The sequence below is a fragment of the Mus caroli genome, unplaced genomic scaffold (assembly GCF_978045245.1).
Source record: "Mus caroli unplaced genomic scaffold, Mus_caroli_1 scaffold_11, whole genome shotgun sequence".
Taxonomy (NCBI): Eukaryota; Metazoa; Chordata; class Mammalia; order Rodentia; family Muridae; genus Mus; species Mus caroli.
This window is the reverse complement of record NW_028227266.1, coordinates 54,814,395-54,839,536: the sequence shown is the minus strand read 5'-3', so window position 1 is coordinate 54,839,536 and position 25,142 is coordinate 54,814,395. Positions and strand designations below refer to the sequence as shown.

General features: G+C 42.5%; 1 protein-coding gene across 1 annotated transcript in view; it reads right to left on the bottom strand.

Annotated features, from left to right (window-relative positions):
* Nucleotides 1-272: 272 nt before the first annotated feature.
* The window catches only part of Hmg20a (high mobility group 20A), an 81,390-nt gene continuing 56,520 nt past the window's right edge, over nucleotides 273-25,142 (bottom strand). The window contains exons 3-10 of the mRNA XM_021172497.3: nucleotides 22,697-22,841; nucleotides 19,958-20,170; nucleotides 15,540-15,672; nucleotides 14,569-14,600; nucleotides 9,539-9,614; nucleotides 8,404-8,619; nucleotides 7,220-7,362; nucleotides 273-2,620 (exon numbers count right to left, since the gene is read on the bottom strand). Coding sequence (XP_021028156.1) covers nucleotides 7,226-7,362; nucleotides 8,404-8,619; nucleotides 9,539-9,614; nucleotides 14,569-14,600; nucleotides 15,540-15,672; nucleotides 19,958-20,170; nucleotides 22,697-22,841 — 952 coding nt within the window. The 3' untranslated portion in view covers nucleotides 273-2,620; nucleotides 7,220-7,225. The remainder of the gene's footprint in view (nucleotides 2,621-7,219; nucleotides 7,363-8,403; nucleotides 8,620-9,538; nucleotides 9,615-14,568; nucleotides 14,601-15,539; nucleotides 15,673-19,957; nucleotides 20,171-22,696; nucleotides 22,842-25,142) is intronic.

Sequence of the window (25,142 nt, the reverse complement as noted above, 5' to 3'; positions counted from 1 at the left end):
AAGCACTGCTGCTGCATGAAGCAGAGTGTAGCTCACAGTACTGTTCTAGGGAACAGTGACAGAGCTGCACTGTCAACAGGTAAAGACGGCTTGAACCAGCAATTAGGAAAACGAACGTGTGTCTGTCTGCTCTAAAAGCCTAGCAGACTTGATTAATGGAGAGAGGGAAAAAACAGAAGCAGAACTTTCTTGTTCCAATGCAAGCAAAACTGGTCACATGGATTCCACACAGAAAAGTTTTAATGAGACAAATGTCAGGCAAGCACATCAACTTCTTAGAGAAAATCCAAAAGTTTAATTATGAACGCTTGTACAGAAACCTGGCAATTCAACGGCTCCAAACACATGTACACAATATTTCGTTTTCTAAAATGTGTCAGAAATAAAGCCCCTCATCTCCCTTCCCCAGCTGCTCCTGTGTTTTAAGAAAAAAAAAATGGAATGGAATGTGTAACACTGAGTTGGTAACTGCTTCCTTCTTGAGGAGAGCTTGCAGGTGCAGGGTCAGCGATGAACCTTCAGGGGAAATAAACCCTTGTGCCAGCTTGCACCCTGACATCCTCTCCTCTGTGTTGAGCATGGAGTGAGAGAAGGTGGAACAGACCAGCTCTATACAACCTGACTGAATCCCCACTGAATCCCATCTGCTGGGAGAGAGAGGCAGTATTCGAAAGGAAGCTACTGCTGTAACAAGGACTCCAACCTGGAGATTCCCTTGCTAGCCTACTGAATTCTGGCTATGCAAATGTGTCTAGACAAGATGAGGTATCACATCTGTAAAGAGGAGAATGATCGATCATCTTTGGACCAAGCCATAGCTTTATCTGGCCGTGAAGATCAGTGCTATGGAAACGGTGCGGAACTGCACACAGAGAGAAACAGCAATAAGAGGAGGAAGGAAGAAAGGGCAGGAAGCATCTGGTTGAAGACAGACAAACTCCCAGAACCGGCTTGGGTGTCCTTCTGCCACAGACAGTGAGTTCTAGCATGGGCTTAGCAGGCAAGCAATCTAAGAAGCAAAAAACAGCAGCCGAGGGTGGGGAGCCGGGACGGCACACAGGCTGCAGAGCTGGCTGCCTGTGCAGCAGTGAGTGATGAGTGGTATGAGGGTTTCAGCGCATGGAATTCAATGTGCTCACATAGCTCATTACTACTGCTGCTCCCTTTGGACTATCTAATAGAGCACACAGGAGAAGTGCAGAGAAGACAGGGTGGTGCAGCCACAGCATGGGGGCTCTGGCTTATGGGCAGATTGTGAGGGACCACACTCCATCCCCCTGCCTTTGGTGGCCTAGTGCCTAGATAATGGGCTCAGCATGCTCTGCTTTGGTTCCAAAGATCTCAGCTGCCACCTCTAGCCTTGTGCTCTAGAGCATAAAAGGAAAATAAAAAAATAAATCAAACCCCAAACCTACAACCAAACCAAACCCTAAAACCAACCCAAAACCCCAAATCCAACCCAAAAACCGAGAACCAACCCTGAGGAGAGAAACAGAACCTGTTTGTTTTTGTGGTTAAACAACAACAACAACAACAACAAAATTCCTTAGTAAGGAGAGGGAGAGAAGGAAGCTGTCTTTTCCACAGATTTCATAGATTCGGCAGTTGGTGGCTACAGAGGAAAGCAAAACACAAGCGGAGTCCACCATGCCTTTCTGTGAGCTCAAGAGACTTCTTCCAAAGAAGTTCCCATCATCTTAATGCATGGACCCGCGCACCAGGGGACAGTGCTGCTGAGTTTCCACTTAGTCAAATGTCGGCTGCTTTCCAACACCAAATGTGCATTAACTTGCCTCCTCCCTCTCTGCCAATGACCTTTTCCTCAGCAAAAGTGCTCCACAAGACACTGCCAACAGATGGGGACTGGCGGCCTTGCTGTGGCTGGGATTCCATGTCTGAGCAGGAGTAATGCTCAGAGATCAGCAGGCAGGACCAGGAAGGATGGAGAGAGCATTGTCCTTCAGGGCAGCAACCACAGAGCCTGCTGAGGGGCTGGCACCCACTGAGCACCACGCAGGGCACGAAACAGTGCCTGGCTCCACAGGGCACTGTCAACAAGAAGCTCTGTTCTTTGGAGTCACAGCAGGGTAGTGATGGAGAAGATTGGGTCCATCCAATGAGAATTCTCCTTCCAAGTCCCGCTGAGCAACAAAACCCAGAGGTCAGAAAATGGTGATGTGTAACTTGGTGGGAGTGAAGAAAAGCAGTCCCCCAGAGGCATTTAAAAAAGTGACATCTGGGTAAGAAAACTGGAGTGGGATTGTAACCGTGAGAAATCTTCCTTTTTGCTGGGGAGAGAAGGAAGATGTCAGTCGCTGTTGTCAGAAGAAAGTATGCAGATCCACTTCAGCAGAAATGGAAGCGAGAGGACTCCAGGAAGACTCTGAAGAGAGTGAGGGGGCTGTACACTTCCAGAGCTGCACACAGGGCATTTCTACAGAGTTCACGCATCCATCTTTGTTGCTCCCTCACACAGCTTCCTGGGATGAAAGCACTTCACTTACTGACAATTCTTTCACAGGGAGGGATCTGTAGTCCTCTGCCCCGTCTCAGTTCAAATGTTTGTGGGCAGCTTCTCATTCTGCACAAGTGTACACACTACATCCTGGAGCACTAAGATCTGTAGAATATAGAGAGAAAAACAAACAAACAAACAAACACCAAAAAGGTAACTGCCAGTCAGAAGGAGTTAGGGTTATGGATTTAAAAATGCTTTGTTTGATTTTTGAGGGGGTTATAACAGGAAAATATGAAATAAAGACCTCATAAAGCTGCAGGCATGCACTAGTGAGAGGCTTCAGACATTTCAATGAGAAATATGGTCCTGCTCTAGTCCTGGATCCAAGAGAGGCAAGAAATCAGCAGCCACCCATCAAAAAGCAATGATCAGAGAAATCTGATGAGAGAAGTTAGTGGCTCACTTCAGTCCACAGCATGTACGGCCAATCAAAGCCAGTTTTCCTTAAGGATAAAACTGAGGATATCTGCTTGTACAGGAACGTGTTTATGCGTGTTATCAACCATTTTCTTACTGATTAAAAACAGTCATCAGACCAGCAAGATGGCTCAGTGGGTAAAGAAGTTGCCCGCCACTCCTAATGACCTGAGCTCAGTCTCTGAGACCCACAGAGTGGGAGAAGAGAACCAACTCCTGGAAGTTGCATTGTAATCTCCATACCCACACTGTGCCATGTCCATGTGCATAAAGACAGACAGACAGACAGACAGACAGATACAATGAATAAAATGTAATAAAGATACACAAAAATAATAATCTCTAATCTTCAAATAGCCAAACTCTGTGATTCACTAGACACTGGGCAATGCATGGACTATGACAGTCACGGTGATCACATCTCAGCATAAACACACTCCAAGTTCTGTCTGTGTCTCTAAATGCCAGTTAGCCACAAGAAAGGGAGGGTAATTCTTCCATTGTATATCTATAAAAAAAAATTAAAATGGCTGGACAAAAGTCACCAAGATCAGCTGGGCGTGGTGGCACATGCCTTTAATCCCAGCACTCGGGAGGCAGAGGCAGGCAGATTTCTGAGTTCGAGGCCAGCCTGGTCTACAAAGTGAGCTCCAGGACAGCCAGGGCTATACAGAGAAACCCTGTCTCGAAAAACAAAAAAAACAAAACAAAACAAAAGTCACCAAGATCATAATCACTGTATTTACCTTAATGCTTTGTTGTAAGTTTGAGTACCTTAGCTCTACTACCACCCTGTCATGTTAGGGCTGTGCTTTGGAGGCCCTTAAATGACAGTTTACACAATCATGTTTAGCACTGGCATCTTCAAATGCTACATCTTACCTCTTTGGGACACACACACACACACACACACACACACACACAGACATACACACAGACATACACACAGATACACACACACAGATACACACACACAGATTTCTAAAGGCCTTTTCCAGCTCTGATATGCTCCTTTAAAACTTGTAAACTTGTGGTCTATAAGGCTCACTTTAGTCACTGGCTCCTGGCAGTAGAATGAAGCCTTTGCCAAGCTGGTGTCAGAGTAATTAATTGCACCACGAGTGCTGGGGACATCAGGCCTAGCTGTCTGTCTATACATATTTGTATAATGAGACCAAGCTAGTATTAATCACAGTCTTCCTAATTGTTCCATTTGACAGCTGGGAGTGGAGGGCTTGGTTATGTTTGCATTGGAAACTGTAAGATCTGTGGTAATAGAACAGTTTCAGACATTTTTTTTCAAGGACAAAATACTTTTGGTTAAAAACCAAGGAGACTGGTAATGGCCTAGGTTTTTCAAAGATTCCCCAGTGAGCAGCCACTACAGTTTATGGCCTTCTGGTAGACAGCTTTAAGAAAGTCTTCCTGGCATATGCTCAAAGTGCAAAGCCACTTTTGGCTCCATACGTGAATTCATTGCCCTCTCCTTAGGTGAGGGGACTCCATGTTATCAATTACCGATTTCTTTCACAGTCTTCCATGCTGAGTCTCCCAGCTCTCTCTTTTTAAGCCTACAAGAGTGCTAATTGAAAACACTGTGTGAGAAGGAAGATGAGCTCCTGAGAATCCCAGGCCTAGATTTACAAGCTGTTCCTTTCATAAGTGGCGGCACCGATGCTGCGTCTCCATTCTCTAGGGAGTCCAGCCATCTCTTAGAAGTACAGTCCATCCCATCTGGCTGTTTGCTACAAGGATAATAATCTTGTCCTCATTTAAGCATGGCCAAAACTAAAGAATAATGAATAGTTTTGTATGGTCACTACCCAAAGGCTCAACCAAGAAGGATAAATACTAAATATTGTCTTTGTATCTGCTAGCAAATGCTGTCTCATTAGACAGAGAGATATGGGGCCTTATGTGTTCTCCTATGTGTTACTCACACTCTAAACCAAGCTGGAGTCCAGGTCACATGGATGAGGGTGCTCCTGTACTTGGGACAGAGATTCAAACACACACTACTCCTTAGGAACATTCTGCTACTCATTTGTGTGTGAGTGTGTGTTTTAATTTATTTGTCTTATTTCATGGGCATTGTTGTTTTGCCTGCATGTCTGTCTGTGTGAGGGTGGAGGATCCCCTGGAGTCATAGAAAGCTGTGAGGTGCCATGTGGAGCTGGGAATTGAACCTGGGTCTTCTGAAAAAGAAGCCAGTGCTCTTAATCACTGAGCCATCTTTCCAGCCCATCACTTGTGTTTAATACATGGCTTTATCACTAATGTGGTCCAGCTCTAAGATTCCCACTCATATTATATGTCTGTAGGTAAGAAACAATTTAATCAATAGACTGTAGGGCTGCATGTTACCCTAACTCTAGGAATTACAGTGAACAAACCCTGCTTTCATTTAAGATTGTTGTCTGGCCAGATGTGGCAGTACAAGACACCTTTAATCCCAGTGTCTGGGAAGGAGAGGCGGGAGGATCTCTGTGACTTTGAGGCCAGCATGATTTACACTCTAAGTCCTGGGCCAGCCAGGGCTAAACAGTGAGAACCTGTCTTCAAAAGAAATGATATCTGACGCCCGTCTGTCAGTACCAAAAAGTCTCTGTGGGCAGTTCTCTTTTGGAAATGTACTTTCTGCCCATCTCCTCTCAAAGAATGTAACACTTGCTGTCTTTCTTTTCATTCATTCATTCATTCATTCATTCATTCATTCATGTGTGATGTACATGTGAGGGCAGGTGTCCACAGAGGCCAGAGGAGGGTATGAGATCTCTTGGAGCTGGAGTTACAGGTAGTTGAGAGCTGCTATGTGTGGGTGATAGGAATTGAACTTGGGTCCTCTGGAAGAACAGCAAGTGTTCTTAACTGGTGAGTCATCTCCTCAGTCTTCTTTAATTTTTTTGTTTTAAAGATTTATTTATTATATCTAAATATACTGTAGCTGTCACACAGAAGAGGGCATCAGATCCCATTACAGATGGTTGTGAGCCACCATGTGGTTGCTGGGATTTGAACTTAGGACCTCTGGAAGAGCAGTCAGTGCTCTTAACCATTGAGCCATCTCTCCAGCCCCTTCTTTAATTTTTTTTAAAGACAGGTTCTCTCTCTATAGTCCTGAACAGACTTGGAATTCACTGTTTAGACCAGGCAGGCCCTGAATTCACAGAGACCATCCCGCCTCTGCTGGGATTAAAGGCGTGCACCACCACACTTAGCCTCCTTTATCATTTTTTTTTTTAAAGACAGGGTTTTGGTATGTTAGCCTTGGAGTTCACTATGTAGATCAGGTTGACCTTGATCCTCTGGCGACTCTCCTACCCTTATCTCCTAAGTGCTGGGATTCCAGGTTCAGCTTTACTTTTTGTTCTACTGGATGTGGGTGAGTGTGAGTGTGGAGACCTATCCAAGGCTGTCACTTCTCAAGAGCCATCGACCTTCTTTTTTTTTTTTTTTTTTTTTTTTGAGAAAGGTCTTTCATTGGCCTGGAACTCACCAATTAGGTTAAACTGACTGGCCAGCAAGGTCTAGGAGCCACTGTCTCCTCCTTCTCCTCTTCCTCCGTGAGGTAATTAAAGGTGCATCACCACAGCTGGCTTTTATGTGGGTTTTGGGACAAAAACCTCAGAACACTTAACAGCTGAGCTACCACTCTCTACCCTTTTGTTTATCTTACTGGTGCTAGCCCCATGCTGGTCTTGAACTCAACAATCCTCTTGCCTCAGCCTCACAAGGCTATGTGCTACTATGACTGGCTTTTTCTTTAACCCTTTAAAATGAAGACATCAATTGCTTCACTGAAGCTTAGTCTATATCAGCATTTAAAATGGAATAAGAACACTTCTTATTTATACAGGATTAACTATACAAGTTCCCATTAGCTACTTACAATGAGCACTACTCATCAGGGAAGAGACAGATTAACAGGTGAATGCTATTTATTTTGTTCTGAGAACTATTTTTTTGGGTGATTCCCCTTAAACTTTCCCACAGAGTCTTTAAGACTCGTTGGAAACCAGTAGGGGCAAAACTAGAATTGAGTTCTGACAACAAAAATCAAGTCGCTTCCATTAAACAAGCCCAACACATGTCTAAGAAACCACCTCAAGTCTAGTTTTAATATCATTGAGAAGACTTCTAGCAATTACAGAGCAGGGATCTGAGTCAAACCTCCCCTCAGTTACTGAGTGCAGCTCCAGGTTTTAGCAGTCTTGATGGTCTGAGGACACCCCACTTCTGAAGACTGAAGGGCTGGCACTAAGCGTCCTATGGATGAGCACTCACCAGCGCTTAACGATCAAGCCTGTTCACAACCTCTCGGACTGTAGCTATGAAGTTTTCGTTGTCTTGGGGATTAGCTAAAATTATACTGTGCAATCTGTTCATGTATGAGTCAATGGTGTCCACTGTTGGTATTTCTCCACTTCCTGAAGTGAGATAAGAAGACACAGTAAGAAAACTTTCCCATCCAGTTCAGCTCATGACATTTAACAAATCCATGCAAATAAAAAAATCATGACACTAATGTAGTTTGCTCCACAGACAGTTTAATTGCCTAGGAGACAATTTTAGCTTCGAAGACAGGAAGCTTATCTTTATATTCTGTGATGGTTTGGGTGAGAAATGTCCCCACAGGCTCCTGTTTTCAGCACCTGGCCCCTGGTTGATGGCAGTGTAGTGGGAATGCTGGTGTTTTCCTTCCGATCAGAGCATAGATAAATACAAGGCAGACAGAAAGGCTAGAAGGAAGGGCTCTCCTTAGGCTTTGTCACTTGACCACCCACATGGTTCTAAATATCAAATTAGGTTTAATGGTAGGCAATGGGTTACATTAAAACAGAAGTGGACAAAAGTCTAAATCACCAGTGAATCTGAACGTCTGAATGACTTTAATAAGTATGGACAATCTATAATATGTCTCATTGAAAATCTTCCCTTTCCTTTCCTTTCCTTTCCTTTCCTTTCCTTTCCTTTCCTTTCCTTTCCTTTCCTTTCCTTTCCTTTCCTTTCCCTTTTCCCTTTTCCCTTTTCCCTTTTCCCTTCCCTTTCCCTTTTCTTTTTTTATTTTTAGAGACATGGTCTTACTATGTAGCCCTGGGTATCCTTGAACTAGATCAGGCTGGTGTGGAAACTCATAGAGATCCACCTGCCTCTATATCCCAAGTGTTGAGATGCCTAGCTGGTTTTGTTTTTTGACAAAGGATCTCTCTATGTAGCTCAGGCTGTCAGGGAGTTCTCTAGGTGGAACATGCTGGTCTCGAACTCACAGATATCTTTCTGCCTCTGCCTCCTGAGTGCTGGGATTTAAGACATGCCCAGACCGCACTGAAAATCTTGACAGGATTTTTTTTCCCTTCTCTTTTCCTCTTGGGAGACACTGTGGCTTCTCCACATTAATAGCGTAAACAGCACCCCATCGCCGTCCTTGCCACTCTCCCTGCCACTGACTGCGGAGAGGATGACATTACCAGGCAAGGGCATGCTGGCGAAGCTGCTGGTCAACATCTGCCGCAGGGTCTCCAGGTGCTGCTGAAGGACGGTGTTTCGGCTCCGCTCCTGGATCACATCAACCTCTAGCTTCTCCACTGCTGTGCGCATGCTCTCCACGTGCTTCTGTAGGGCTGCGTTCCTTTCTTCAAACTCCATGTTGGATTTACGAAGCTGGCGGAGCTCTGCCTCACGAGCTGAGGACACAGGGACCCCCAGAATGGGTGGTAAGAGAAGGAGCGTCTGACGAGTCCCTGTGACTCTTCTATGAAGTTCTGCTTAGCTGTCTCTCATTAGCTACCCCTCATCTCCCAAGTCTCTTTATGACACTCCAGATAGCAATTTCAACAACCATATGCCTGGCTCCCCAGAGCTATTTTAATTCTTAAAGCAACACATTCTATACACAAGACTACAACAAACAGTGGTAATTCCCACCATTCAGTTAGATTTTGCTTTTTAAAATCCTGCAGTGAGAAGCCTGAAGGGCTACACAGGGGTATCTGGGGGGACTGGCTAAGCATGGCTGTGATTACCTATGTGTCCTGCGATGGGATCAGTTTGTAATTTTTCTTTTGTTCTTTTAAAAAAAAATTAAAATTTATTTTTATGTGTATGGGTATTTTGCCTGTATGTATATCTATGTACCACATATGTGCCTGGTGCCCACAGAGACCAGGATAAGTGTATTAAATTCCATGGAACTGGAATTACAGATTGCCATGTGGATGCTGAGAATGGAACCTGCATCCTCTGGAAGAGGTGCCAGTGCTCTTAACCACTAAGCTATTCTCCAGGCCTCTGAGCTTTGCAGTTTCTTACTTTGTATTCTGGATTATAAACTTTCATTTGTATAGACGGTTCTAGGCTACCTATCAAAAAGCCACAGCATGAGTGATTTAGATTTATCTCTTTTGACCCAGAGAGCAAAGAAACTTTGGTTGCATTGCCCTTGCTTTATCTTACTGGCCACAGGGTGAAATAATAGCCATTGTTTGCAGCAGAGTCTTCTCCAGTCCTAAGGAGGGCTATCAGCCAGTGCTCCTGAGCAATGAAATCCCCTGTCAAAGACCCAGGGAACACACACATACACACACAAAATATAGCAGTAATCACCTTTGCTGTGGTTCAGGAATTCTTCGGTAAATATAGGGATATCAAAAACAGAGCGTTCCTTTACCTCTGTTTCTTTCTATGAATCAAGAACAAGAGTTAATTTTTAGAAGATAAATTAAATACTACTGCCCAAGACACAGGATCATGTCTTCCTTAGAGAAATAGCTGGTGAGCAGGAATCAGACCAGGAGAGCCTGCGAGGGGAATGTATTCACCTCATTAGAATGGAACGTCACAGAGCTGAAGAGGTTAGTGTTAGCTCTCTTAGGTGAATGGCTGCTGGGTAGTGAAGGACTACAAACCCACATGCATTTCACTAGTGAAGACAACAGAAGCCTTTTCTTAGCCCTGAGCTTTGAATAGTCAACAGTGGAGAGCTGTGCATATGGCTGGGTTAGGAATTAAAAAAGGGGTATTTCCAGTTGTTCCTACTGGCTTCCCATTTAAGCACTATCTGAGATAGGAGTATGCAATCTAGATTTGCTGAGTGGAGAATAAGAATTCTAAGCGGATTTGCCAGTGAGCAATCATAATGGCATTCCGCTGATATTTCTCTCTGTTTACAAGGGGCAGTTTATCTTTGGGGCTCTTGAAGACTTTTCTTCAGACACAGGAAAAACAAATAAACCCAAGAAGCTAGAAATAGTCAGGCTCTACAAATAAGAAATATCTAAGGCTTATGTGAGACTGAAAAGACTAGCAAAGCCCCAATTAATCCACCCATGAACCATTAAGATAGAAAGTTTCAAAAGACTGTGGGGTGGGGGTGGGGGTGAGGGGAGAACACTTCCAACGTCAAGCCCCAAGAGCAGAGCCAATATTTCATCTTTCTTTGGCTCCCATTTTTGTAATGAATTTGAAGTTGAAGGTATCATTGATATAAGTTATAAGTGTTTGTATTCAAAGTCTTACAAAAGAGAGGAGTACAAAGTGAGGAACTGTTGTGAAATCTTAAGATTCCAAAACCTCTCCACAGGAAAGCAGTAAAGAAAGCCCCCAGGATTCAGTTCTATAGAAACAGGTTTAAGATAGAGATAAAAATGTATAACACAAAGGATAAAATGTATCCTTTTGCCAGGTGTGGTGGTTCTGACCGGTCTCTGAGTTTCAGATCAGTCAGGAATACAGAGTGAGACCTCCCCACCCACCCCAACCTCCACCCAAAAGAAAAAAAAAAGTTTCTATTTGTTACCACTTTTATCTTTGAACAACAACAACAACAACAACAACAACAACAACAACAACAAAAGTGGGTTGATGCCCAGTAGAGGAGCTAAGCAGTTCAGCTGTGAGGAACCTGACAGGCAGAATTGTGTCTCACACTGGTGTTTGCCTAGGAAAGGACCAGCTGTAGGAACTGCCTACTGAGATGGGAATCTGATGCTTCACACCCATAATCACAGTGCTTGTGAGATCTTCTCTCTAAAAAACAGATGGCAATCTGAAAAATTATGTTTATTTGAGAGACAGTTAATTTCAGAACACCTAATTTTTACTCTATCTTTTTGTTTTCCTAATGGAAGAAAGCAACCTTTTTCTAGAACAGTTTGCAGGCTGACTATATGCTTGAACTTTATCACCTGGTTGTGACAGGACAAGTCAAGCCACACAATCCCAGCATGCACAGCGCATACTAGGTCCAATCCTACATCTACAAGTGACTTAGGACAGTGCCTTGTAACTTTAGCTCTCTTGCCTTGTTCAATTTACTACTCAGCTGCACAGTGACCTCACTGCGGCCTAGTATTTCCCATTCAGAATGATAAGGCTCCCATTACCATGGCACAAAGGGCCTTTTTCAAGGTCTTGACTCTCCTCAGAATGGTAATTCCATTCTATTCTTTGCCAGAACAGTCCAAACCCAACTTATTATGAAAGGGCAGAGGCTAGCAACAGCCAGGTGCAATATATACTATCCCTTGGTACAGATTCTTAGAGTACAAAATAAGAAACATTAAAGCAATTAAATGAAACTGTTCAGTCTCTGAATGCAACAGAGACTTTCTGCTTAAAGGAAGAGTGGTAATAAAAACCACCAGCACTCCTCCATTACTGAGTACATTACTCGGCACAGAGAGGCTCCTCTTGGGGGCTGGGATATACTTAAGCGCTCTAAGGATTGCTCAAGGGATTAAAATCATAAGGATTCTATTACCTCTTCATTGAAGGGGTCTAATTTGTTCAGTCTGAGTGTCATTTTGTCATTTTTCATAAATTAAAGGAGAAACAAAATTATTGTTTTACTCAGTCTTCACATGCAATGAAGACACTTTCCAGAGAGTAAAACTCACTGGCTCTCCTGTCTAGTGGGCTGGTTTTTGATCTGAGAAGACAAGAGTACCCCTCACTCTGAATTTCCATTCTGTATACCGAGTGGCAAGGAAAAAGAACAGAGGGCTTTTTGAACACAATCTATTTCAGCCTGTGATTTAGGGCAAGGCTCAGGGCCAGAGCCATAGAAATATGCCATGCACCTCTCAAGTGCCTTTTACTTGAGGACCATTCTCATTATCATCAGCCAGGATGCAGTGCCTTCTGTTCAGCAGAATGGCTTCCAGGAGCATTTGTCAGCTCCTGCATGCACTCTGCTGCTCCTGTCCAGGCAACAACGACTTAGGGAATCTCAGTCAATTTAGAAATAAAATCAGCTTCTTTACTATATGGAAACTGGTAAATCTGTCTTCACTAGCATCAAATTGACACTGCAGGATTCCTTGCAACAGCATCCATGTGCTGTTCACAGTCCTTAACTGAGATGCAAGAAACTTAGTTTCAGCCACTCTACCGCATCTAATTTAACTTTTTACTTTCTTTTATATTCATCTATCCATCTATCTATCTATCCATCCATCCATCCATCCATCCATCTACCCACCTACCCACCCATCCTTTGGTTTTTCGACAAGGTTTCTTTATGTAACAGCCCTGGCTGTCCTGGAACTCCCTTTGTAGACCAGGCTGGCTTCAAACTCAGAAATCCGCCTGCCTTTGCCTCCTGAATGCTGGGGCTAAAGGCATGTGTCACCAAGCCTAGCTCAACTTTTAATTTTTTTTTAAAAATTCAACTTATTTTAATGTGTATGAATTTTTTGCTTGCATGTATGTCCATGTATCATGTGTGTGCCTGGGGCTTGCAGAGGCCAGAAGAGAGCTCTCCTGAGACTGGAGTTACAAACAGTTATGAGTTACCATGTAGGTGCTGGGAATTAAACCCAGGTCCTCTATAAGAGCAGCCAGTGCTTTTTATTACTGAGCCATCTTTCCAGGCCCCCTCTAACTTAACTCGAATACATTCTCTTATCCTAGGCAAGTCAGCCCTTCACTGGCAAGACGGGGCAGTTGAACAGTGGCCTGAGGCTTTAGGATTTTAGTACAGATTAGAAATCTGTTCTCTATTGGGAGCTCACTTATTCCTTGTAAGAGAAATAAGTATGTATTTAGAATCCACATGTTTTAGGTATTTTACAAGACACAGTCTCTTTTTACTAACTCTTGTGTCTGCTGAAACATTCCAAATACCACAGCACATATGAAGATCAGAGATCAACCTTGGGTGTCATCTTTAAGAATGAGCAATCAACTGTGTTTGTTGAGATGGAGTCTCTCTTTGGACTGGACCTTGCCAATTAGGCTAGGCTGGTGGCCAGCAATACCTAGCCTATCTCCACCTCCCATGCGCTATTGTACATAGACGGGTGCTAGGGATCGGACTCACACCCTCGTGCCTGCACAGTAAGCACATCACCCACTGAGCTATCTCCTAGCTTGAAAACCATTTTATTGAAAACCTCCTAGCTTGAAAACCATTTTGTTGAACTTGAAAACCAAGTTCCCACTGCTTTCCAGTCATCTCTGGATTCTTATAGAGAATAGGTTTTTATAGGATACCTCCTCCACACAAGAGCATCATGCCAGGTGGCATGGCACTGAATAGAAAGGTAGAAGCTAGATCAGCTTTGCTCTCTCAGGGAGATCATACATAATCCAGAATTGTGAACAATGGAAGTACTTAGAAGAGTCTAGACAGGCCAGCTGAGCTAACTGTATAAAGTATAGTAATTTTGAAGGTTAAAGCAAGCTAGAAGAAGTAAAAACAGCTAAGGAGGAAACAGAACTTCACAGGGCTTAAAGGAGGACTTCAACTCTGAGGGCAGAAACAGGACCAGATGCAGAGAACAATGTATGCAGAAGGGAGATTTTCCTGTGAAAAGAACAGGAACACTGACATGAGGTAGAGATGAGCATGGCCGGGAAGACAGTGAGCACTGCATGTTTTAAGGTGTTGAAGTGGGAAGCTGGGACTTATTAAGGAAGAGCCTGACTGCTGAGTAGGAATCTGATTTGGAGCAAAGGTGAATCCCTGACATTTTACAACTCAGAATGATCATAGATTATTATTATTTTTTGTAACCATATATTTAACAGACCATGTCCATGTCTGAAACATATAAAAGCACCACAGCCAAACATATAAGCTTATGTATATATATATATTAGATACATACAGAAACGCAGACTTAAATTCTACTGATGGGGTTGAAGCAAACCAGAGGGAAGAGGCTGATAAACAAGCACATGCGACAGGAAGAGGCAAGGAGGATCAGAGACTGAGCTGCCACTGGCTGTGAGCGTCCAACTAGCTGAGGAGCACTGTAACCAAATGCTGGAGTTCCTAAATAACACCTTTCTGAGAGTGGGATGACAGCTACGGCCAATTTGCAGTCACTAGATGGCTTTCATTTCTGTATCTTACTCAGAATTCCATCCATTTTTGGCATTTAAAACTAATAGAATTTTTAGACTACAGGAGCAGATTGGGGTTAGGGACTGTAGTTCAAAGGCAGATTCATGACATAAGTGTCTACCATATGTTAAGAACCCTCGAGCCAAAGCAACTCATTCAGGCTGAATTATGAGGTAAAAACTCTGTACTATTCATGAACAGCATTTCAAACAGCATCAATACACACACACACACACACACACACACACACACACACACGTTAACATGTACACAAAAGGCTAATTACCTCATGATCATGAGTGGCCTGTCGGGCTGCATCTAAAAATATAAGAATAAAGACAACATTAAATTTGAAAAGAAAACAATCATAAGACCCAAGTATACGACTTTGCCAACCTCAAAACTTGCTGTAGAGTTTCATGACTTATGATATTTTCATTCATAACATTAACGTCAGTCAACTAAAGTTAAATGGAACTCACACCTAGAGAACACACAATTGGACATAAGAAAACAGTAAACACTTTTACCTTTGAGAGAAGAGTGTGGGACAGTAGGTAGGAAACACACGCCAAGGTCTTAGCAGCCTAGGTGTGCAAGTGTGGAGAAGATGCTGTGGCTAAGGAGGGACAGAGCAGTGTGGGTGCTGGCCTTTGGCAGTGTTTGTTGGAGATGGGGTCTGGAGGGAGATGTACCATTTCAACAGGAAAGAAAAAGATCCCATGAAGACATGGATGCTCTCCCCTATTCATTATTGTTCCCTCAATGCCTACAAGAGTCTACTACCTAACAGAGAAGCTCAACAGATCGCTTTTTGAATTCACACAAATAAATTATTGAATGAAGAGGCTCAGGGTGGCGCAGAGGTACTAGGGCCTCCGAGTTACATGGTTTAGTAGAAAGACTTGTTTAAAGGTAGAGAAATGCCTAATTTGGAAACTAGACAGAAAAGGGCAGGTAGCTAATAATAGTTTTGGTACATGAGCCAGATTGTTAATCTTAGATATGGAAAAACCAAGCAAAATGTCTAAATGTGAGTGATGTCATTTTGGTAAAATTCTAAGGGGACACCTTAGAAGTGAATACAGGATACTAGAGAGATGGCAGAAATGCATCTTTCACGCATGCTACTTTAACCCTGTAAGTGAATACAGGATAACAGAGAGATGGCAGAAACACATCTTTCATGTATGCTCCTTTAACAGCTGGCCTTACAACATTCCATCACACGTGACAAACTACACTTAGTTCTGATACCTTGCCTATGAGATTTGCCTTTCTGACGGTCCTGTGTTTTCCTACTGAAGACCTTGTAGGCCTCGGTCTTCTGATACTGCTCCAGTTCCTTCATGTAACGCTCCTTATCTCTGTCTGCTTCATCAAGGTAGCGCTAGGAAGGAAATGTGGGATTATTTAAAAACATAAACAAAAAAACCCCAACAAACCTGAGATGTTGGGTGAAATATCAATTATCTTTTTAAAGAAAACAGTACAATTAAAACATTAAAAAAATTATGTCAGTATATTGTAGGAAAGAAGCTGAAAGTAGTATAGGTATAGAATAAAATTTTTCAATTATAAAATAAACAAGGGCTGGTGGGGTGGCTCAGTAGGTAAGGGGCTTGTTACCAATTATGGCAAGTTCAGGTTGATCCCTGGGAGCCATATGGTTGAAGGGGGGTATTGGGGCCGAAAGTTGTCCTGACCTCTGCACACATACGTACACACATAAATAAACAAAACACATCCTTTAGAGAACAAATGAACGAATGACTATCTAAACTGTGTGTTGCCTTTCCCAGTTTAATGAAGGTAAGTTCTACTGAGAGCACCACCATAAAACATTCATGAAGCTTACAGTCCGCCATCTCCTGAGCCCTGCAGATAGAATTTCACATGGCCACTAGCGTTCTTTAGAGGTCTGAACCCCACAGAGGCACATGATCCCAGGGGAAGGTAAGGAGCATTAGTTTGTTTCTCTACCTTCGACTCATTTTGAGGGAATGATCTCATATATCCTCTGGCCTTTTAAAAAGCCAGACGAGTGGAACACTAAAGCTGGAGAACATGAAGAGTGACCTCATCCTATGGCCCAGAAGAGACTACTTTAAGAGAGCTTTAGCTGTGTGCTTTGATCATTTTGTACTATTAATTATTTAAAGAAGTCCATTGATCTCCAGAATTGTTTTGCCTTGCCCATTTCATTCATCAAATTAGGTATAAGAAAGTATGAAAGGTGCTGCCTGTAAATGAGCAAACCAGATTCAGGTTATGTTAGAAATCTTGTCCCCCACCCAGCAGATGTGAGAGATACCCAAGTCAGGGATGATTTGAGCAACAAGTAACTAACTATAGTATTAATTCAGAAACTACTGGAATAAAAGAAATTTATACCATAAATAAACTTTATGATATGAATTACTTATGATCATGCCAATAATAAACAGAATGCAAACAAGTATTCAAGGGGAGAAGGAGTAGAGCCCCTGCCAATTAGAAAGCTGAGGGCCAGCCTTGAAGCCTAGCACTCAGAAGGCAGAGGCAGGCAGGTCTGATTGGAGGCCAGCCTGGCGTGCAAAGCAAGTTCCAGGACAGTGAGGGTGACACAGAGCAAAAACAAACCAAAAAACCCCAAGACTCAACAAACAGACAGAAAGAAAGAACAGAAAAACAAGGCTGAGGGTCAACTGGTAACTGTGGGAGTGTTAAGAGTTCAAAAATTTAGCACTGTGTAAACATAATAGATTAGGTACGGTGAAATTTACCTATGGATATTAAGCCTGGGGAAATTTTTTTCTTTTCTTCTTTTTTTCTTTTCTTTTTTTCCTCCCCCCTCCCCTTCTGCCTCCCAAATGCTAGAATTAGAGGCATGTGCCACCATGCCTGGCTCTGGTTTCTCTTTAGATCATATAAATCTCTCCTTTTTTCCCTGAGACAAGGTCTCACTATATATCCTTTGCTATACTGGAACTCACTCTGTAGATGGCCTTGAACCTGGTAAGAGAGCCACTGCCTGAGTGCGGGGGATCACACAATTTTTTTTTTTTTTGGATGTAAAACAAGTTACACATGTCTTTAAAATATCTCTCCATAGATTGCTTATGAATTATAAGGAAAACTTTATCAAGTAAATAAAATTACAAATAAGTAATAAAAGGCCCTGGTCTACCTGCCTATGTGATACTCTGGGTAGTATATACCATCTATTCTGACAAAGAATGTCCACCATCAATCTACTCACAAGGGACTATCAGACAAACAGAAAATGAAGAATGTTTCCTTAAAAGAAAAAACAAAGCAAAAGACACATGTGGGGGTGGGGCAGAGGAAGGGTCAGGCTTGGGGAAAGAGAGGGTTCACTCTCTAAGAATATCAAGGTATAACTTATAAAGACAAAGCAATGCCGGGGATCGGCCTGAGGAGAACTACAGGCATCTGACTACACACGTCTAACTACACACACCTGACTACACACATGTCTGACTAAAGCACAGCCTGGTACTAGGTTAAAGCCATAGGAAGGGATGCTGTGGAAGGGATGCTGTACAGGAGGACATTACCTCAGTGTCTGCAGGCAAGAGCACACACAGCACTATGTTAACATGAAAGAGGGAACTTGATGACTTTATCAGTTATGTAACAGAGGATCCCTAGTCTTAGGAAATACAAAAGTCTTCTGGAGGTAAAGGGCCAGCATATATGTAAGTCACCTTTAAATGATTCAGAGGAAAAAATGGTGAAAGTGCTAGCAACAGAGAAGCTGTTTAAAAGGTTTCTTTATGTTCCTAGTACTGTTTCTATGTTTGTAACTTTTTGTGCATTTGAAATGATTTCAAAATAAAAGGCTGATCAAACACATACATAACCCAGCCCTTATCAGCTGACAGTGGCTATATCATTAGAGAACCATTGTTACTTTTGCTATTATCAGAAAAAATAAACCATGCGTGTGCATTAACTTTGCAATAAAGATAAAAAGGAAATGACAACCTGGTGTGTCCGGATGGCGATCCCCCAGTTATAAACTGCTTTCTGCTGGCTTGCTACCACAGACATGAAGCTTCAGATTGAAAATTAATCTCATCTCTTTGAAAAAATTTGAATTCAATTAATTCCCAAGACAGTATTTTTCAATTTGGTTTCAGTCTTTCTGGAATCCATTTTAAAGAGTGCAAGTCATAAAGAGCTTAAGACATAAAAGAAATATAGATCTTTGAGATGCCGGGAAGCAGGGCCTTTAATGCAGAGCCTGGCAGTCCAGGTCCCAGCCTCCCTCTGCCTCAGTGGCCTTTTACCCAGGGCATGGCAAGCTTGTGCTTAATTCCCCTCCAATCTCTCTAACAAAAGCTTTCTTCACTGTGGCAACAGGGTTAGTTTCTGTCTGAGAGGAGAGATCAGATGGCTCTTGCTTTATTCCCTATAGTGGTTAAATTTGCTAGAACTCTACTTAAAACAATCAGTAAAGCAATAAAATCTTTTTCTTAAAGAACATTCTTATGTGAATTGAAGAATTTTGGCAAATGATTTTTTTCCCTCTCATTGTTATTCATGACTTTCATTTAGCTCAATGGAATACATTACTTTGATAGATTTCTTAATTTCTTAATATTGAACCACTTTTCAAAACATTCTTCTGTGAACTAAGTATACATATCAAATAAAAATGTAGCTGCTTTGGTTGGGGGTGGTTTCTAGAATCCTTTCGGCTCATAACCCCTTAGGACAACAAATCTTGGGACAGTTTCTACTCACTGTGCTAGACACAAGAACCGCAAAGATTCTGCTATTCTGGTATTCTTTTCCTTCCCCATTGAGTTTCTAGTAGTTCTGCTGTTCCCGGCCTCCCAGAAACATAATTCCTATTTCTACCTCTCTCTTTATATGCCTCTCTCCACCAGGGCCTGTCTTTCTCTCCTATGAACACCAGTCATTGGAACATGGCCATCTGAACCAGTCTTACTTCTTAGCTAGTTACAGCTACAAAGACTTTGCTCTGAGACTGCAGACAAAGACTTTAAGGTGCATGCTCTCCAACCTAGAACACAAAGCCAGCAGCCTGAATTTCTCTCCACAACTTGACAGCAGCTAAGTGGGTGGCACTGGTCAATTTACGTTACTACTCCAGGTCTCAACACCTTGCTTCATATAGTCTCTTTTCACTTTCCTTTTGCAGAATTAGACATTGAACCCAGACCCGGGCAAGGCAGGCAACTGATCTGGTACGTGCTACCACCCAAACCCCTTTGTATTTTCCTTTAGTTGAAGGCTCTGAGATGCTTGGATTAGCCTTGAATTCACTCTGTAGCCTAGATGGGCCTTGAATTTGTGCTTTTTCTGCCTCAACCCTCTGATATTCTGATCTTCTAAGCACTGTGACACAAGTAAGAATCAACTGTCCATCTTCTTTACTTTTTTGATAGAAATTAAAAAAAAAATTTCTGTGTGTGTGTGTGAATATGTCATGTCTATGGGGGTGCCTACACAGGCTAGAAGAGGCTTGACATTACAAGCAGCTGTCAGCCACCTACCATGGGTGCTAGGAAATGATCTCAAATCCTCTGGAGTAGCAGTGAGTGCGCTTAAGCATGAGCCAGTCCCCAAATCTCTCCAGGCCCCCAAACAATTTCTGAGATATAATCAAAACCGAGGGAAGCACCAGACACAGGGACCATCACCTGCTTTTCCTCAGGAGGCAGCTTACTCCACTCATTGCCCAACATCCTTGTGATTTCTGGAAACGGGACCTCTGGTCTCTTTGCTCGAAGCTGTTCTCTACGCTCGTTCATGAATCGAACATATCCTGTAAGGGGGGATTTGGGTGCATTGCTGTCTCGAAGAGGTTTCTTCCTTTTTCTCCCTTTGGACCAACCTCCTCGTTTACTTCTTTGCTATAAAACAAAGCAAAATGAAAAACCAAAACCCCAACAATAATTACTCAAGTAAGTCATCAGCAATAGTAACAAATACGAACGTCAAATAGGACACGAGGTGCACTTTCCTGTAGGGCCCTGGATAGTCAAAGCTTTCCAGACCAGTCAAATACCAGAGATACAACACTAAATAGAAGTTTCAGATATTCCAACTCTAGACCCTTTAAGGCAGTGGTTCTCAACATGTGGGTCACAGCCCTGGGGGTGGGGTGGGGTGTCAGATAACCCTTTTACAGGGGCTGAATAACAGGGTATCTTGCATGTCAGATATTTACATTATGATTCATAACAGTAGCAAAACTACAGTTAAGAAGTAGCAATGAAAATAATTTTATGGTTGAGATCACTACAGCATGAGGAATTGTATTAAAGGGTCTGACAGCATTAGGAAGGTTGAGAACCAGTGCTTTAGGACATCATACTACAAATTCAAGAAATAAAGGGCTATTAAAATTTTATTTTTGGAAACAGGGACTCTCTAGGTAGCTCAAGCTGGGTTCAAACTCATTATGTATCCCAGGATACACTCAAATTCATGGTAATCCTACTGCTTCAGCTTCTTGAGTGCTGGGATTTCAGGCATACATGGCCACCCTTGTTGTCTAAAGGGTTATTTTGGTGCCAATCCCAGAAGATGAGAATGGGCACTGAGTGTGAAAGCTTTGGCCTTCCTCTACACTTCCTAACAGGGATGCTCTACATGAGACATTCCGATGCACACAGCCCCACACCAGAGAAGATGCTGTCACAGGAGGTCAGGGTAAGATGCTGTCATGTGCACCGAGTAAAGGGAGAGCCACAGTATAGAGATTAAAAATAATTCATGAAAGCGTTCCTCACTGATACTAAAGATGAGTTAATTTCCCATAGCAAACAGCAGACAGATATTTAAATTAATATTTAGTTACAGGAAACTACCAGCAATATATCTAAAATGAAGACAAGTTCTTTGGCTTGATGATTGTTCATTAAGATATATATTATATAAAGTCATAGCCTTTTTTTTCTTTGATTTTGAGATAGAAGTCTTTATATACTGGGTTTAGATAAAGCAGATCAAATCATCTTTTAATATGTTTTTAAAAACTGCAGTGTCAGCTAGCTATGGTGGCACATGTTTTTAGTTCTAGCACTTGGCAGAGGCAGTCAGATGTGAGCTTGAGGATAGACTGGTCAACACAGTGAGTTCTAGGACAGCTGAGCTACACAGAGCAACCCTGTCTCGAAAACCAAACCAAACCAAACCAAACCAACCCAACCCAACCCAACCCAACCCAACCTAACCCCCCAAACCAAAAACCATCCAAGCAAAACAAAAATCCCCTGTGGTGTCACTAATATTTTACCACAATCTTTCTTCTTGCCTTCTAAATGAGGCACATCATATTTTTGTTCCATAATTTAACAAATGTATAGTCTATCAGTTAATGCATCATGGATACAGGAATTCTTATTTCAGGGAAGAGAAAGGTGAACAAGATTAAAAAAGGGACAAATGCATCTATGTATTAACTGTAGTACTGTACTCCTCCAAATATATGTGAATGGTGACAGACCTGCATCTGGTAAATAGTATATTAGAGATTGTTTCCAGTTTTTTTGTTTTACTTTTTGGAAGCCTGGAACATGAAGCTACTAAGGAGCCTAGGGATGTGGCTCAGTGCAAATGTGTTTAGCATAAAAATCCCTAGCATTATACATCCACACGAACACATAAGTCAAGGAAAAGCTACTAGCATTCATTATTATCTTTAAAAATACCGATAGGGTAAGTGAACTAACCAGGCTGTTCACACAAGAGAAAAGACAAACACTGATGATGCTGTTCTTTTTTGTCTTAAAATAGAAGAGTGTAATGGGATCAGTCATTTGTAATGAAGTCATCTATAACTGAAGGCCCAAGAAGGACAGGACTTCCCATGCCCATACTGAGTTTCTGTGTGATTTGGGGAAAGATGGACCCTATGGGAGGGAGAAGGAGTCATTAAGTGATCTGGCACTTGTGACTTTGTGTTGCAGGGCTTGTGAACAGAGTGCAGCCATGAACAAGGGCACAAAGACGTCTTAGTAGTTATTTAATTAAACCATTCACTTACAAAACTAATATTTGTCATGACTGAGCATGGTGAGCACATCTGCAATTCTAGCACGCAGCTTGAGTTACCTGAGATCCTATATCAAAATAGCAATAACAACAATAAAAAATACAACCCGCCAACAACACAACAAAACAACTCCCCAAGCACTGCTGAACATTATAGGAGGTAGCTACATTTAGTCAGACCAAGGATAAAAGATTATATTTGTCTCTGTGTCATTAAAACCACTGATATGGCTCTAGATATGGCAAGAGATATGAGAAACCTGGGCAAGTCTCAGCCCAGGAAATGAAGGCATGAGACGGCAATCGCTTCATTCAATACCTCCTTGCATGCCCATTGCTTTGGAAGCCGCAGTGGACAGTGACAGGAGACGTTAGCTTACCTCATCTTCAGGCCTTTGCTCACTGCCTTCTACAGCATTGGAAGCCTCACTCTGAAGCAGCTGGCCTTGGGAGAGATCCTCCACAAACTCTGGGTTGGTCGTTGATGTGGCTGCACTGCCATACGGACCCTCGGGGTGTGTTAACCTGAGCAACAGGCAGAAGTATGTAAGTTCAGCATGGGCAGCAGGAAAACCTTCTCTTAGCAGGCTGCAGAGAAATTTTCCTGCCAGCAAAACCACAAGTCAGTACTTGAATTATTTCTACCACTGCACTCTGTATAAAGTATAATGGTGTTTTGACAGACATTTCCTAGCAAAACCAACTCTTAATTCCTGTTCAAAACAATGATCTCTCCTCCCAAACATAGACTTCATGTTTTAGCGCTAAGCATGTGACGAAGCATGGCTTTTATATGCTACCTTCCATGTGTTTCCCATGTGATGTGGAAACCCTAGTAATGGACCAGATGAATGGCGTTGTCCAGGTCTTTGACTCATCATATAAGAGCCATTTCTTAATGAGCATAGGAAATAACTCATATAGCATAGATACAAATGTTCTGTTCTGAGCTACAATCATAGCCCAAGTGTAAATGTTAGTCAGGCAGGTCTCATATTCAACAGATTAATTAACTATTAATTAATTAGTTAATTAATTAACAATAATCAACTATTCCAATATTCTAATCTAATAGACTATTGGAAGCCAATAATATATTCCTAATATATTATTAAGAAGAGGACAAAGAGGGTACAGATGATGGTTGACTGAGTCTTAGACTTGCATGTGCCAGTAAGGTATTCACTTATTTTTTTTTAAAGAGGAGAACTGGAAATGTAGGAGAGGCGGGAATATAGACGGTAGGTAGAGTAATATTCAGTTATTACTCTGAAAGAATACATACTCCATCGGACAATCAGCAATAATCACAGTATAAGTGCTGTAATAGATGTTTATAGAAAGCGTCAATGTAAGAACTGTAATAGATGTTTATAGAAAGTGTCAGAAGCAGCACTGGAGAAGGTCAGATGAATTTTCTGTATGTACAGAGGCTGCCAGAAAACATTTCACAAAGGACATCTTAAAAGATGAATAGGTATTCATCAAGTAAACACCATCATCCTAGGCAGAAAGAACATGGTCCAAGAGAGAAGAACGAGTCCTGGTAAGAGCTATGTGACACACAACGGAGATTAAACACAGGCAGGATGAAGAGCAGAGACACAGAACGTGGAGATTGGAGAGAACTTAATGAATGAATGGGCATCAGTATAGACCATGGAGGAAAAGGAAAGGAGTCCACGGTAACTCTGAGGCGTCCAGTCAGGGATTAGCTACTTACTATTAGTCATGAGCAGAACACGGTGTATGGATGAGACAGACACACGGATGAGATGGTGAGTTTGAAATTCTTATAGCATAATTAAATGGAGATACCCTACAGACAACTGGAAACCGTGCCCTGAGATACAGAGGTAGGGATGTGGAGTCTGAACTGGCCATCGTTTGTAACCAGACAAGCCTTCCGGTGGTAAGTCTGGGACATCGACCCAGCCATAAAACCTTTGACCTACAATTTGTACTGCCTGCAAGATGTGCTGGAGCAGAACTTGCAGGAGTGGCCAACCAATGACTGGCCCAACCTGAGACCCATGCTACGAGAGGCATCCCACACCTGATACTGCCTAGAGGGCCAGGAACTAGAGGCTGGATAGCCCACAGACCTAGGATAGAATCAAACACGACTGGCCAAAAAAGAAAAAAAAAACAGTCAATGAGATGATTCCTAATGATTCTCTGCTATACTCATAGACTGGAGCCTAGTCTAATCGCCATCAGAGAGGCTTCATCCAGCAACTAATGGGAGCAGGTTCAGAGACCCACAGCCAAACATGTGGAGCTTAGGGAACCCCTGCAAAAGAAAGGGAGGAAGGTTAAGAGTCACAGGGGATGGAGGACACCAGGAGAATATGGCCCACAGAATCAACTAAACAGCGCTCATAGAGACTCAAGTGACAATCAAAAGCCCGTATGGGTCTCATGTAGTGTGCACATGTCTTATGGTTGTGTAGCTTGGTGTTCTGGTGAGACTCCCAACAGTGGGAGTCAGGTGTGTCTATGTCTCTTTGCCTGCTCCAGGAACCCTTTTCCTTCTACTGGGTTAGTCTTGTCCTTGATATGAAGTTATGTGCCTAGTCCCACTATAACTTGTTATGCTGTGTTCAGGTGATATCTCTGGGAGGCCTGCTCTTTTCTGAAGGGTAACAGGAAAGGAATGGATCTGGGGGAGAGGGAATCTGGAATGTAATGCATGAGAGAAGATAATATATATGCAAGGTAGCAGTCCAGGGGAATGATGGGTGGTGGTAGGTGTTCTCCAGAAAGGCACCAAGAAGAAAAGTCCCACAGAACATGGTCAAGATGACAGCATTTTAAAAACAAGTG